The 13,974-nt window shown below is 48.1% G+C and overlaps 5 protein-coding genes and 1 non-coding gene across 6 annotated transcripts; 4 read left to right on the top strand and 2 right to left on the bottom strand.

Moving 5' to 3' along the window:
* Positions 1–15: 15 nt before the first annotated feature.
* On the top strand, positions 16–1,636 carry BKA55DRAFT_707904 (uncharacterized protein; the record flags this gene model as incomplete). The annotated part of the gene is made up of 4 exons (XM_046200724.1): positions 16–313; positions 364–626; positions 679–793; positions 850–1,636. 4 exons carry the CDS (start codon positions 16–18, stop codon positions 1,443–1,445), a joined length of 1,272 nt encoding a protein of 423 aa, XP_046044991.1. The 3' UTR covers positions 1,446–1,636.
* BKA55DRAFT_131885 (uncharacterized protein) lies at positions 1,637–3,023 on the bottom strand. The gene is made up of 2 exons (XM_046184838.1): positions 2,703–3,023; positions 1,637–2,651 (listed from the first exon to the last, which is right to left on the bottom strand). The coding sequence occupies exons 1-2, from the start codon at positions 2,776–2,778 to the stop codon at positions 1,828–1,830; spliced, it is 900 nt and encodes a 299-aa protein (XP_046044990.1). The 5' UTR covers positions 2,779–3,023; the 3' UTR covers positions 1,637–1,827.
* Positions 1,685–1,783, top strand: BKA55DRAFT_t261. Its single transcript has one exon. It is a non-coding gene; the product is annotated as a tRNA-Leu (tRNA).
* BKA55DRAFT_578665 (uncharacterized protein) lies at positions 2,870–4,390 on the top strand. Its single transcript, XM_046193747.1, has one exon. It carries the CDS (start codon positions 3,270–3,272, stop codon positions 4,263–4,265), a length of 996 nt encoding a protein of 331 aa, XP_046044989.1. The 5' UTR covers positions 2,870–3,269; the 3' UTR covers positions 4,266–4,390.
* Positions 4,391–5,056: 666 nt separating this feature from the next.
* Positions 5,057–6,226, top strand: BKA55DRAFT_578663 (uncharacterized protein). Its single transcript, XM_046193746.1, has 2 exons — positions 5,057–5,542; positions 5,592–6,226. Exons 1-2 carry the CDS (start codon positions 5,158–5,160, stop codon positions 5,879–5,881), a joined length of 675 nt encoding a protein of 224 aa, XP_046044988.1. The 5' UTR covers positions 5,057–5,157; the 3' UTR covers positions 5,882–6,226.
* Positions 6,227–11,878: 5,652 nt separating this feature from the next.
* BKA55DRAFT_578659 (uncharacterized protein) lies at positions 11,879–13,598 on the bottom strand. Its single transcript, XM_046193745.1, has 5 exons — positions 13,159–13,598; positions 12,727–13,096; positions 12,557–12,674; positions 12,363–12,503; positions 11,879–12,310 (listed from the first exon to the last, which is right to left on the bottom strand). Exons 1-5 carry the CDS (start codon positions 13,303–13,305, stop codon positions 11,911–11,913), a joined length of 1,176 nt encoding a protein of 391 aa, XP_046044987.1. The 5' UTR covers positions 13,306–13,598; the 3' UTR covers positions 11,879–11,910.
* Between the last annotated feature and the right edge of the window lie 376 nt (positions 13,599–13,974).

Below are 13,974 nucleotides of genomic sequence, written 5' to 3'. Positions count from 1 at the left end.
GCAAAGTTCCTCAATATGCTGTTCAGTATTATATACGCTGGGCTTTTACTGCCCATTGTTGCAGCCAAGATGTCATATGATGGCTGGAAAGCCTTCTCCATCACCGCTCGCCCGTCCGACAAAAGTATCCCCGACCTTCTTAAAGACATCGATCACGTCTCTCTGAGCTGCGGACAGAACCACGACGTTTTTGAGATTGCCATTCCTCCTAGAAAACTCGATGCCTTTAAGCGTCTTGGCCTGAAAACTACCGTTGTCAGCGATGACATGGGCGCCGAGATCGCCCAGGAGGGAAGCTTTGGACTCTATCAAGGTCAGACAACCCCGTGGTCCTATTAATTATACCATACTGACCGTTGGTAGCTACTGCCAAACGTCCCGGTGGCAATGCAAAGTTGCCCGACAAATCTTACTTCAAGTCCTACCATAGTTTCGAACAGCACTTACAATTTCTGTCCGATCTTCAGGCTGCCTTCTCCAAGAACTCAGAAGTCTTCACAGCCGGCAGGACTGTACAGAATAGAGAGATCCAAGGTATTCATCTCTGGGGTAAAGGCGATAAGGGAAGAAACCCTGCCATCATTTGGCATGCGAACTCGCATGCACGCGAATGGATCAGCGGAATGGTAAAAACCTCTAACTCAGCAGAGGGTTGTAGGATACTAACGCTTGTCACAGACCGCTGAGTACATGGCATGGAAACTTGTCCAAGGCTACCAGAAGAAAGATTCTCTTATTCGAGATACACTAAACAATTACGATTTTTATATCATTCCGATCGCCAACCCCGACGGTGAGTCCTCAAACCTCTCTATGAAACGTTGAACACGGATATTGACTGCTTCATAGGCTTCGTTTACACGATAACTGACGACCGGCTTTGGCGCAAGAACCGTCAGAAGCGGGCTGGCCAGAAGTGCATCGGCACTGACCTCAACCGAAACTGGCCTCATGAGTGGGATATCCCTGGCGGTTCCTCCACCGATACTTGCAACGAGACTTACCGCGGCATGAAAGCTGGCGATACTCCCGAAAATAAAGCTCTCGTTAAGCACACCAAGTCAGTTGCACAGAAGAATAGTATCAAGTCTTACATCGACTTTCATTCTTTCAGCCAGTTGATTCTCCTTCCGTACGGCTACACTTGCGACACCAACATCACCGATATTAACGAACAGATGGAACTTGCTGGTGGCGTTGCAGACGCTATCAAACAGGTCAACAACTTGGACTTCTACTACGGCCCAACATGCCAGACCATCTATCAGACTTCGGGTGGAAGCAGTGACTGGGTTTATGATGTTGCTGGAGCGGAGCTTGCTTGGGGTATGGAGCTTCGGCCTCAGAGGCTGAGGGGTAACGGGTTTGTTCTTCCACCTAAGCAGATTGTTGAGTCTGGTGAGGAGATCTGGGCAGGTATGAGGTATCTTTTTGAGAACTTCTGAGCAAGCAAACTTGGAGACATGGCCCTTGGACTTTCATGAGCAGTGCAGATAGAGAGCAGTCAAATTGCTACGAGGTTGGGACTAGCTACAACCACGATTCCTGACTTCATAAGCAAGGACCCCGATAGTGATCAAATGAAGTGTCGATGATACGCTAAGAGGCAATTTGACAGAATAAGTGACCATTGTGCCGTGTACTGGTCAAGAACTCCAATAAATGCTTTGTCATCAAGCAAATCGGTGAGATGGCCGAGTTGGTTATGGCGCCAGGTTAAGGTCAACCTTAACACCAATTCCTGGTGGAGCAATCCTCCTGGGTTCGAGTCCCAGTCTCATCAAGTTCTTCTTTTTGCATTTCTTTCTTTTTATACCAGATTTCTACTCAAGAAACACGAACTGGCCGCAGTGGCTGTTCCCCTCGACTCCGTCTCCAATTGTTTGAAACTTGAACAAGATCCTTGCACTCTCCAATCAACCACGACCATCTTGCTAAAAAGCTTGGAGTAACTTCCCAGCTCTCACTTAGATGAGGCTCGCCCCATAGGATCATTCCGGCATCTTCTTTAGGGCGATATTCGTGTTCTAGCTTCTTTGGCAGTGGTGTGACGCACGCGGGCGATGGTACCGCTGATGACAGGATATACACAAAATCACCAATCAGATCCTCTAGAAACTGTACGTGATCATATGTGAGTTGCTTTTGAATGAGGTTATCTCGAAGTTCTGGGAATGGTAGGATATCGATCCAGCAAGGATGTGGCGAGTTCATCTGAAGCTGGGTTGGTTCAAGGCGAGTTGGTAGTGGCAGATGGTCTTGGTCAAGAGGTCGAACAACAGCAATGCCGCAGTATGTCTTTGACTGAGGTTGTAATGTTGGAAAGTCGAATGCTACGATGAATTGTGCAAACAGCTTCATCATCCTCTTATTGGTAATGAAGCCTCGGCATACATTGTAGCTGATAAGATGAAGGAGGCGATGGTCATTAGATATGACTACGTTCGTGTTGGAACCGAACTCGTTTGTGGTGACAAGCCGCTGAGATTGGAACTTTTCATGTTCCTCTCGAGACAGCGTCATATCCTTGTTTGAAGCAGTGTTGAGCTCTTCATCGTTGTTTGCGCTGGTACCAATCCTCCAGCGGTCAACTCGATAAGGCCGTTTGCCTGGGCCATTCTTTTCTTCATTATCTCTCCTAATGCGCTCCCCTATGATTCCGATTAGTACCAACGCAGCTCATCGGAGATAAGGTTCCATACTCCGTGCCCTCTGATTCAGTCGGTTCTGTGCCCGCTTACGAGCCTTGCGATCCTGAGCATTGTCGCTAGCCTCCATTGCTCCTGTTAAGGTTCCAATGTGGGTATGCGATGTCTCAAATTACGGGACCAAGTAAGGAAACAGAAGTCATCCATGAACTGAGATATATGCCAGTCTCCTAAAGGAAAAAGACGTCAGCCAGCTGACAAAGGGTTGAACTCCGCCTAACCGCCAAACTCCGACGCTAAGCCCAATCAGGTAGAAACTGTCACCCATGATGCATCATGATCCCATCTAGCGGTCCGGAATTAAGCGGCAATGTTGAAAGCCAAAAGCTTGCCATTGTCGTGCATGCATCACCTGTGAAATTGAGCGATGTGATTGGTGCTTTCAGAATCTAAATCATGTAAGTTTAGTCGCAAGGTCCAACGTTGTTGAAACATGAGGTGACTGTATCAAGTATATAAGCCAACCCTTTGTCTACGAACTTGAGGAATCGGATCCCCTACAAGCTTCTTTCACATCACAATCTTATCCCTCAATATCTATATATCATATTCCAACACAACATGTCTCGATACTCTGCTGCACATGAAAACCCTCAAGGTCCTGGCGACGCCAGACCTACTGCCCTCCAGATCATCAAAGATGAGGGCGTCGAGGGCAAGCTCAAGGGCAAAGTCATGGTCATCACTGGAACTTCTTCTGGTATTGGCATTGAGACCGCCAGAGCTCTTGCAAAAACTGGAGCCAAGTTGTTCTTGACTGCAAGGAATCTGGACAAGGCAAAGAAAGCCTGTGAAGGATTCTTCGATGCCAGTCGAATGGAGTTCATTGAGCTCGACCAGACTTCCTTCGACAGCGTTCGTGCTGCTGCCAAGAATATCTTGGATAAAACCGACAAAATCAATATTCTAATTGAGAATGCCGGCGTCATGGCTGTCCCAGAACTTGAGTTCACGAAAGATGGCCATGAGATGCAGTTCGGAGTCAACTACCTCGCACACTTCTTGTTCTTCGAGCTTCTCAAGCCAGCATTGCTCGCGGCCGTGACTCCCGAGCTTAACTCCCGAGTCGTGGTTCTTGCTTCATCGGCACATCAACATGGCGGTATCAACGACTCCGATAACTATAACTACCAGAAAGGCGGTTACGGACCATGGGTCGCCTATGGTCAGTCCAAGACGGCTGATATCTACCTCGCCAATGAGATAGACCGTCGATATGGTGCTCAAGGCTTACACGCGACAAGTGTTCATCCCGGAGGCATCATGACCGAGCTTGCAAGACATGTTCCCACGGAGCACCTGCAGGCTCTTGCCAGTAGTGACACGGCTAAAAAGATGGTGAAGAACCCGGAGCAGGGAGCTGCGACGACAGTCTGGGCGGCTATCGGCAAGCAGTGGGAAAACGCTGGAGGAAGGTATCTGGAGAACTGTGAGGAGGCCCCTCCAGCTAAGCAGATTGTTCCTCACTTCGGCAAAGGGTATGCGCCACATGCATATGACCCAGAGCGCGAGGCTCGACTTTGGCAGGACGCGCTCAAGATTGTTGGTTTGGCTTGAGGGTTAGACGATGACTACGAGGGTAGATAGTAGAGTCAATTCAACTCGGTGTTGATCATTTCCAGACCGCCATGGTGATCACCTATACTACCTTCACCCCGTTCCATGGGGCGGGCTGTTGCTATAGGAAATGTCGGGGACAGGTACTGCAATACGTAAGACGAAATGTCCTGTACCGCGCAAAGCCATGTCTTAGCTAATATGCACAGTGCTCATTTGGTCAATCAGCCAGCCACCTGAAAGTCTGCTCTCAGGCAACCGAAAAAAACGACTGTCAAACCCCTGTAAGAATGGCTGGTTTGGCGCGCTGTAGCAGGCGACAAATGATGCTCGTTGTTCTGCTAAAAGTTCCATGCATTGGATGCAATCAACTAATTCACAGGGCTTGCAGCCTAGCAACGCACTAAACACACATTCGATAGTGCATCGTCCATGGATCAACGCGCAAAAGCTCAACGGACATCAAAATTACTTGGGGCATGATTTCGATCCTCAATCTGGCCGCGACCGCTTCTTTCATGTGCTTTTCGGTTACTGAGAGTCAAGTAATTACGTATCATAATTGTTTTGTTGAGGCCATGTGAATCTGGCTGGGCATTTGCATCACTCACTGCCAGTCTAGCTCATTTGCCGGCATTCCTGCATTAGTCCGCTGTATCCTTGCACCAAAGGAGGGGAGAGTAAGACATTGTGCTCAGCTCGGATGCGCCGTCTGAGTCATCATGCAGATCTCAGCTCGTTAACAGAGACACAGCATCAATAGATTCGCATGCGCTCTTGGCTTAGACACGGCTCATATGTATAAGAAGATGCCTCTTTCCTTTGGCCTTGAGTGCAACAGATCATCTCCGCAAGCCCTTCTTCTTTGACACGATAGCAAAGTCAATCTAAAATGCTTCCCTCATTTCTGCTCTCATCGCTGCTGTGCCTCTCCACAGTCTCAGCTCTGCCCAACCCAATTCTAGCTGAGAGAGCAGCCTGCGATTGTACCGGCACTCGCGACGGTGGATCCAACTCCAAAGATTACATCTGCCGTGATGCTCGGCTCGGCCCTACGAAGCTTCCAAAGAAGCTCCCGCTGAGCGCAACCGTGGAGAGTTACAATCGCTTCGGTGGCTTTACACCAATTCAATTCCTCCAGACATGGACAGACGAGAAGGGCAACTATAAATACCCTCCGCAGAATGGCTTCCAGCTTGACGCGCATGGTAATGCCATCAACGGCAGCATGGTACTTCAGGTGGGAACTCTCGTGGATCGATTTGGAAGCGAATATGGTAAGTCGCGTAGCCTCAACTCAATTAAGGTCGTCTAACAGCATTTTAGGATCATTCGTCTCTGCTGCCTCTGCTCCCTACTCGCAAAGAGCTCTCCCTCCATCAAACTTGGCCACAAACCCCGATACACCAGACTTCCCATACAACTACCACGTCTACCGGGTCATCAAGCCTCTTACAGTGATTGGAGGACCTATCGCGCCTTGGTTTGGCCAGCCCGGTCTTGGAGCGCAGTTCTTCACTGGCGAAACTGGTAATGTTAAGTTCCTGATTGAGCAAAACTATTTGCAGAAGGAGGATCCGTCAGCTCTTGTTTATAAGTCTGATGGTTGTGCATAATTATCTGGGGCTTAATTGAGGTGGACTTCATGTAATGATCTTACGAGGAATGACTTATGGATATGTTAGTCCATTTGAGTATATAATGTCGACCAGGAATAATAATGTCCCTTTTAAGTGTTCCATTCATCAAAGTCGGCATGCGACACATGAGCGATGTGTTATTGCATTCAGCCATGATGTCTTCAATCGAGGACGGCCAAGGCATCGACGGAGACTTACTTTAAGAAATTAATATTCTTCCGGATATCAGGTTAGTGTTGTAAGCCTTTGAGTCAAGCGGTCACAGGGCAACTGAGGATGCAGCAGCTCGCGGTCCGGATATATGCAGGTTGTCTAATGAGGAACACTCTTGACAGAGAATGCGACGTCGGACGAGACGATCTGTAATATCGCGAGGCTCGCCCACGTGCCCCGCCCCAGTGCTTGAAAAGGCGCGGCAGATATAGCCGGCTCAAGTTCAATATGAAGCAGCTATCGTGTCAACTGCATCAATTGATGTATCTTCAGCCCATCAGGGAATCGTCGCTCTGTCTCCGACACTCTGTCAAATCGCGCCAGGCAATAATTGAGGCTCTGGAAGCCAGACTTTCGTCAACTGGTCAATGATGCTGTGATACTTTCGCTAGAACCAAGCGAAATGAACTCTCCCAGCCACCAAATTTCCAACCGCCATGAATGCCTCAGGTCCAAACCAAATTCTGCCAAACTCTCCCTTTCACCGCCCCGATCTTCAGTATAAATGTCTCGTCAAGCCCGCTCAAGCTACGCTTCTCTTCTTCTTTTCTCCTTAGCTCTCTTTGCCTTTTGGCTTAGATCAAGTGTAGTATCTGTTCTTTTCAGTTTAATCTCTGAAAGATGTCTAAGGACATCAATCGTGATTATTCCTATTTTTGGCCAGCGGACGGCTTCCTCTATGCTTGCATATGATCCCGTCCACAGTGTCCCTAGTATTACACTGCCTCTAGGTGACGCGAACGCGCACTTGTTGAGCTCCATCCTTTTCATTGCTTTCTTGGGCTTGCCTGAGTGGTGAAGAAGAGTGAAAACCTGAATGGATGTGACTAAACGCGTTGAACGCGCATGTTGCTCTGACTCCCGTCGCGCTTCTTAGTTCCGTAGCAATCCAATATTTATGGTTGATCATTTGGCATACAGCGATAGTGTAATTTTGACGTGAATAATAATGTGACGATGAGCTCCGACGTACACCAAACCTCTGGAGGAGAACTTGCTACCTGTGGATCGCTTTGCCGTTGAACTATGAAATGTACGTGGAGTACTTTAATTTGTGCGAACAACCTGTTGGCTTGTGTCTTTCATGGGGGTCGTGGCTATCTTATAAGTCGGTTGATGAACAGCGTTTTGCATGTCTCTGATCAACATTTCACGACGTGAAGGATCTTTCACATAGTAGCGCGTTGCGAATTCAAAGGCAATTTGCTCTTGAGATCATCAAAACATACCAGCATATTATATCGCATTCATCATCTGAGCTTTTCCTCTTATTTGCAACGACAAAGACCATATTTAGGGTAAGAGATCCAGCCAGGCAGCCAGGGTCACATCAGGAGATTACTGGATAACTCCCAGCCAATAAGACCTACACACGTCACGTGGGCTCTCGACATACACAAAAATTTCTTCACCATCAGCAAAAAGACGAGTTTACATACAACAGCGGGGATTCGCTGGTCGTCACCGACCCAACTACTAATCCGCCGGTTAGTGGCTTGACTATGGGAGAGCGGACGGGATCCCGTATTTTCCACTACCTTTGGTCGTATGTGCTTGGTAGACCAGTAACTGCAGCTCATAAAGATAACAGTCCCTTCACTGGCTATTGTTCATCAAGAGACAGCGGTTAACATCTCAGTTTGTGCCAGAACCAATCTGGTCTGGGATCATGTTAAAGACTATAATTCTGAACTCGTACATCTAGAGACGTCATCGTGTTGAGCCTGAAACCAAAACGCGCATAAACGCCATCATCCATCTACATCAGACGATTCACCTCCATCAACATGACATCCCAAGCAAAGAATACAAACACCGGGCCGCGTAACCTTGTTTCTTGAAACAGGGCCACGGGAAAACTCGTCCATCTTGGTCAAAGCTTACATCCATCTCCACCGTGACACGATTCATATTACGATGACATCTTGATCCATGGTTATTGCGATCGAGCGGTTCGCATCTTCCCGCTTCTCTGCTCATCCCAATGCGGTAATAAGCACTCGACCTCTCCGGCTTGGTATCCATAGCAAGTCATCTGAACTCAGCCGTGCCGCAAATATTCTCCTATCTATAGTTATCGTGATGATTGCATGCCGCATTGCCATTATATGCTTAACCAACCTTCCGGGAAGCTACTTTAGTGCGATGCGATCAGCAGGAATTAAACCGGGACGTTTCCCTCTGATAGATGAAAAACCCGTGAAACAGGACGAATTAAAAAGCTAGTTTTCCACGAATAAAACTCTAAATACGCGTTTCGCCAAATGTTTTCGCATACTGTCACTAATAAATCTGAGGCGGCTATGGAGACAGTACCCATCCAATCTGTTTCAGGCAAGATCTCGCCAAGACGTTGCCTTACCCAGGCGGATAATCGGGCTCACGTTCCGATTTTTCTTGGTCATTTTTTGTTCCTGAAACATGACACAGCGAATCGACAGACGGCTCTTCTGTCCGATGGCCGAAAAAACGCAATGGATCTGATGCTACACTGCAGACCGAAATAATGCCAGGCGATACGCCAGCTCTTAAGGCGAGACGCTTGGCTACTACCCCCTTTAATATCGGCCCTCTTGATGTGGCAGTCTATGACGATCATAACTCCCTTTGGGAAACACGGACGCTGATACTCCTTTCGATAGGGCACGAATTCGTCTAGTTCCAGTTTTATCTCCGTTGACCAAAAGGGTCACCTTGTTTTGTGTATAGACTCACAGGAATAGATGCTCCAGCTAGGTATTATAGATCAGACGGCTATATAAACGTGAGATAGTCTTGTCGAGATATTTCCAAATCAGCCTCTCAGCAAGCTTCTGTTCACTTCTCTCCAATCGACCTTTGCACAACAAACTTCTTGTCTTTACCAGTTTTCTAAACCGCAAACATGCACTGCAACCTCTCTCTCGGTGTCGTGGCTGCTCTCCTCGCTGGAGCCAACGCCCACGGTCATGTCGCAAAGGTCATTGCCGGTGGCAAGGAGTACACCGGTGGTATTCCTCACGGTGCTCCCTCTGACGCTGTCGGCTGGGCTGCTGGCAACCAGGACAACGGTTTCGTTTCTCCCGATGCCTTCAAGTCCGCCGACATCATATGCCACAAGAGCGCTAAGCCCGTCTCCAACGCTGTTGTTGTTGCCGCCGGTGATGTTGTCACTCTGAAGTGGGACACCTGGCCCGAGTCTCACCACGGCCCCGTCACTGAGTACCTCGCTCCCGTCAGTGGTGACTTTGCCGGCATCAACAAGCAGAGCCTCCGATGGGTCAAGGTCGCTCAGAAGGGTCTCAAGTCTGGCAGCAACCCCGGTGACTGGGCCTCCGACGATCTCATTCGCGATGGCTTCTCATGGAAGTTCACCGTCCCCAAGAACCTCAAGGCCGGTAAATATGTTCTCCGACACGAGATCATTGGTCTTCACTCTGCTGGTCAGGCCAATGGTGCTCAGGCCTACCCTCAGTGCATCAACCTCGAGGTTACTGGCAGTGGCGGTCAGGCCATCAGCGGTGGTGGCGACTTCACCACCTTCTACACTCCCACCGACCCTGGTATCCTCTTCAACCTCTACCAGTCTTTCTCTTCCTACCCCATTCCCGGCCCTGCCGTCCGAACTATCTAAGAAGCTTCCGAGATGGTACAGACAAGTGGTTTCTAGTCCCAAGTCGAGCTTGGGACCAAAGAGCTGGGCAAAGGGCTCTGATATTCATTGGTTGCCGCTAGTCGGTTCACGTTTTCACAAGCAGCAGAGCTGTGTTGTTCATGTATCTAAATTTATGACCGTACAAAGTTACCTTATGTGATGAACATATTGAATTCAAGCCAAAAAGTCCGCTCTCGAGTGATTCATGTGATATGATTGATGTCAGCGAGCTAACCCGTCAAGTCTATACTCGCATCGTAGTGTTTCATGCGCTAAAAAAGTTCCCGTTGGCCCTTAAAACTCTGTCCATTATAAGCATTTCAGGCTGAAACCATGGCTTATTGCCAGCATGTAACATAGTGACTGTCTGCATATGCAATGCAACGCTAAGTATGGGCTGACCTGCAGTCGAGGACATCGCTGCAACATGCTAGCAAGAATTGCTGTCCGAACTCGGCGGCAAGGGCGTGCAGAATGCACGAGAAAAGCCGCGGCATTTTGCTCAACTTATTTCTGAAGGCTGGAAAGAGGTTCATTGTGATACGGCATCTATTTCCGGACCGTGAGCATGCCCCTCTGTTGGGTCTAACGTTCCGGTGCAGTACTCAACCAAATGCCGTAATCATTTATTGCACACGCAGCTCTGAAGTCATTGTGAAACCTTTTGGCCTGTGATCTCTAACATCTAAGTAGCTTTGGTTCAGGTAAAATCCGTTGGTGCTGCCAGTGATGCCTACAAAGGCACCTGCTGTAATCTCGCCGACTTTCCATGCCATGCCCCTTTCCTCGATAAATGTAAGCACGAATTCCCAGAAATACCTCGATGGTATCGTTTTCGTAATAACTAAGTAACCTGATTGGAGAAGAGTTAGTGACTTCAGTGATCTTTCGCTCTCATGCAGTACTTGGTTGCCCCGTGGCCGACACGTAAATGGTGGATAGGCGGAGAGCAACTATGCAAAGTCGAACGTGTTACCACTCAGTCCGGGTCACCTCTTATACAAAACTAAAGGGCTTTCACCTGAGTAATTCAGGGCACCTACCTTTATATTTCAAAAGAACTCTATATATATTCGGCGAAGAGTGGTGTAGTGGTATCTACCTGTAACCTATAAACCTTCTAAAATCCGAACCCAAATCCTAAAACTCGCTTTCCTATTCCGCTCTTTGCTTTTTGCAGGTCGCGAGTTCGAATTCAGCATGGACTGTTCTTTTTTAACCTTTCAGATTATGTGGCATATGCTTTGAGCCGAAGTATTGCTGTCAGTTACACCGCGGTGCATAATTGCACAGATGTTGAATGGAGGCGATTCCTAACACAACAAGTCATATTCCTATGTTAAAATAGTTTAGAGTAAGCTTCTAGATTAGGAAATGTATAGACGGAGTGCTGTGACTCTTAGGTGGCTTAGTATACGGATACAGAGAGGGGGCGAGGCGGGCATCTATTGCTTGGATGATAAACAGTGATATTGTCTATGAACGAACCATCATGACTGATACTGGCTCTTTGCCTTTGAAGAAAGGGTTGAATTATTTTAATATAATGGAATATATGATTGATCGTATGGCGGACATGCTGACAGGCAACGGATGATGTCGAGGAACATCTACCACGTAACCCTTGCGTAAACACTAACACAATATCCGAGCTTTCTGCAAAGGATGTTCAATCATTACCGCTGCAGACATGAGATTAATGTGCCAGCCTCAAATCATTATTGGTAACTGTACCGTCAATGTTGTTCAGACTTAATCATAAGGAGAGACTCTACAGTAGTTTCGTCGTATGCATCCTCCGTTCTTCATTTGCTTTGTATGATAATACAATAGATTAATCAAGAAGAAAAGAGAATATTAGTCAAGAACCTCCGTTCAAGTCTGAAGCTCCGTAATAAAGCTGACCTTTATCACCGTATATACCAATATGGATTCCGCTTCTACATGACGAGGAAGACGGGCGTATAACATGGCTCAAGATCCCACGGAACCGCAGCTTTCTGCTCTGGCCAATTGAGATGCCCGGCCTCCTCGACCAGTCCCGGGACTAATCGGAACTTACGTCCCAGACATACGAGAATGATGATAACATCGAAATTGGGGTCTATAGCTTGAACGTATGGACAAGGGTCATTAACAATAGTATGATTAATCTAATCTAAAATGAGGGCGCCCTCTCAGTATTTTGATGCCCAGGTTTCCCTTGGGCTGGCGGCAACCCCCTAAGCTCTATCGAATTCTCATCGCTAAATGTGCTCAAACGCTCGTGGTGCACTCTCACTTCTTCAGTCTTCATAACGCCCCCGGAACTCATAGACATCTTAGCCTGGCTTTGGCTTCCGTCGGAATCGTCTTGGAGATGTTCTTGCGACTCTTGCCATCCTGACATGATAACGACCGAATTTCGACCATAGCGTGAGTTGGGGTTATATCGCTTTGACTGTCGAGCATTTGATGCACCGACTGTGTTCCTTGTGTCGACGTCGCGGGGGGTTGTGTTGGTCTTGTTGCGGTTGTAGCTTCGCGAACTTGACTTGAGTTCGCGATACAGCATACGCCTACTTAAATTAGCAACCCGGGTGCTTGAGAGGAAAAGGAATTGTAACATACAGAACTGGAATGCAGATGGCCATGATGGACGCGGCAGGCTCTGTCAAAGTCCAGATCGTAAGGTCGACACGGTCGTAGGTGATGTCCTCACTCTTCATGCTGACGACCAGTACAGACTTTACTATACCGGTGATTCCAGCACTTTTGATATGTTAGTGACGTAGTAATGTGTGCTGACGGTAATTTATACTCACATAGCACCTAAACTCATGGCGACAGCAACGCCAAGTCGCTCTCGTCGTCGCATGGTCATGCGCATCAGGATGACCCAAGGTAGTAAAGCAAGAACAAAGTCGAGAATCGCAGAGTAATCTGAGAAATGTCAGTCACCAACCACAATCACTGTTGTTCGCCAAGGACCTACAAGCAGCGAATAGTTGGAACGTGAGAAGCTTCGTCTTGTCCCAGCAAGTTCCAGGCACGTTGTGATCCCAAACTCTCTCGATAGGTGTGCATTTGGCGAAACCGAAAATCCAGACCAAGTTCATCGAGACGTTGATTGTGACGATAATAAAGACGAGGAAGTATTTCATCCATGCGTTGGTGGCGATTCGATATAACGTGATGGCGAAAGATGTCTTGCTGATTGTCGTAGCCATTATACCAAAAGCAGCTCCCACAATGGTCGTCTTGTTTATTATTCTGAGGTTCTCGTCGCTAATCGTAGCTGCGTGTCGTCCGAAGCCGAGAGATACGAGATATGTGTTGAGGGAGACAGAAATGGCGAGCGCCACCTATACACAGGAAATTCGCTGGTCAGAGACAGCATCGAGAGAGGCATTTGCAGATAACTTACCCAGGCTGCGATAAGGCACCAATCATCGTGCCATAGACCTTTGCCTCTCCATAGTTTGCAGTAAACACGCAGAAACAACAAGATGAGACTCAGCAGGCACAGAGTCCATATTGAAACCAACAGTCTGGTTCCTCGTTCATCTTCCATCTTTACGCTCGCAGAACGACAATACAAGGGAAATAAAAGAGAAGCGAGATGTCAAGACATGCACGGCAAGCAATGGTGGGAGAGCCAGACGCCGATCCGGATTTCGGGCAACGAACAGCGGAGATCCTGGGAATAGTGGTCCCTGGGGTTTTATATACAACGTCGCAGTGACACTCTTCCCCCTTTGGATTAACCTTGATCAAAAGGTCCCCCTCCGTGGGCAATCGTGTCATCAACATCAGATTCAGTAGGGATTGACAGACATAGCGGCCGAACATATGGATTCATTACTGGGTCAGCGCTTTGATCGCGCGCCCACCAGGATAGGGCTGCAGCGTAGATATGGTGGCAACAGGAACCTCTGCAGCGCCCCTTTTTCTCACTGTCGGAGCCGAGTCTACTGGGTTGATCAATGAGAATGGCTACAGTGGTCATTGCTAAGTTTGGAATAGCGGACCAGCGCCGCTAGACTGATGACTTTGGTGCGTTGGTGGCTGAAAGTTCAAAAGTAGGGCCCTTCTGGCGTCCACTGATACGTTGGAGAAATTCATTCCCAGCTCAGATCTAACAAATGCCTGTCTTCAAGAGCCGAGTTTCCCGCGGCCGACCGGGTATTGCATGCGAGAATCAAACACACTGCCAAGATAGACGGGCATTTATTGAAGACCC

The sequence above is a fragment of the Fusarium redolens genome (assembly GCF_020744475.1).
Source record: "Fusarium redolens strain MPI-CAGE-AT-0023 chromosome Unknown BKA55scaffold_16, whole genome shotgun sequence".
In the NCBI taxonomy this organism is placed as follows: domain Eukaryota; kingdom Fungi; phylum Ascomycota; class Sordariomycetes; order Hypocreales; family Nectriaceae; genus Fusarium; species Fusarium redolens.
The sequence above is the reverse complement of the archived record's forward strand: the minus strand, read 5'-3'. Positions and strand labels throughout refer to the sequence as shown.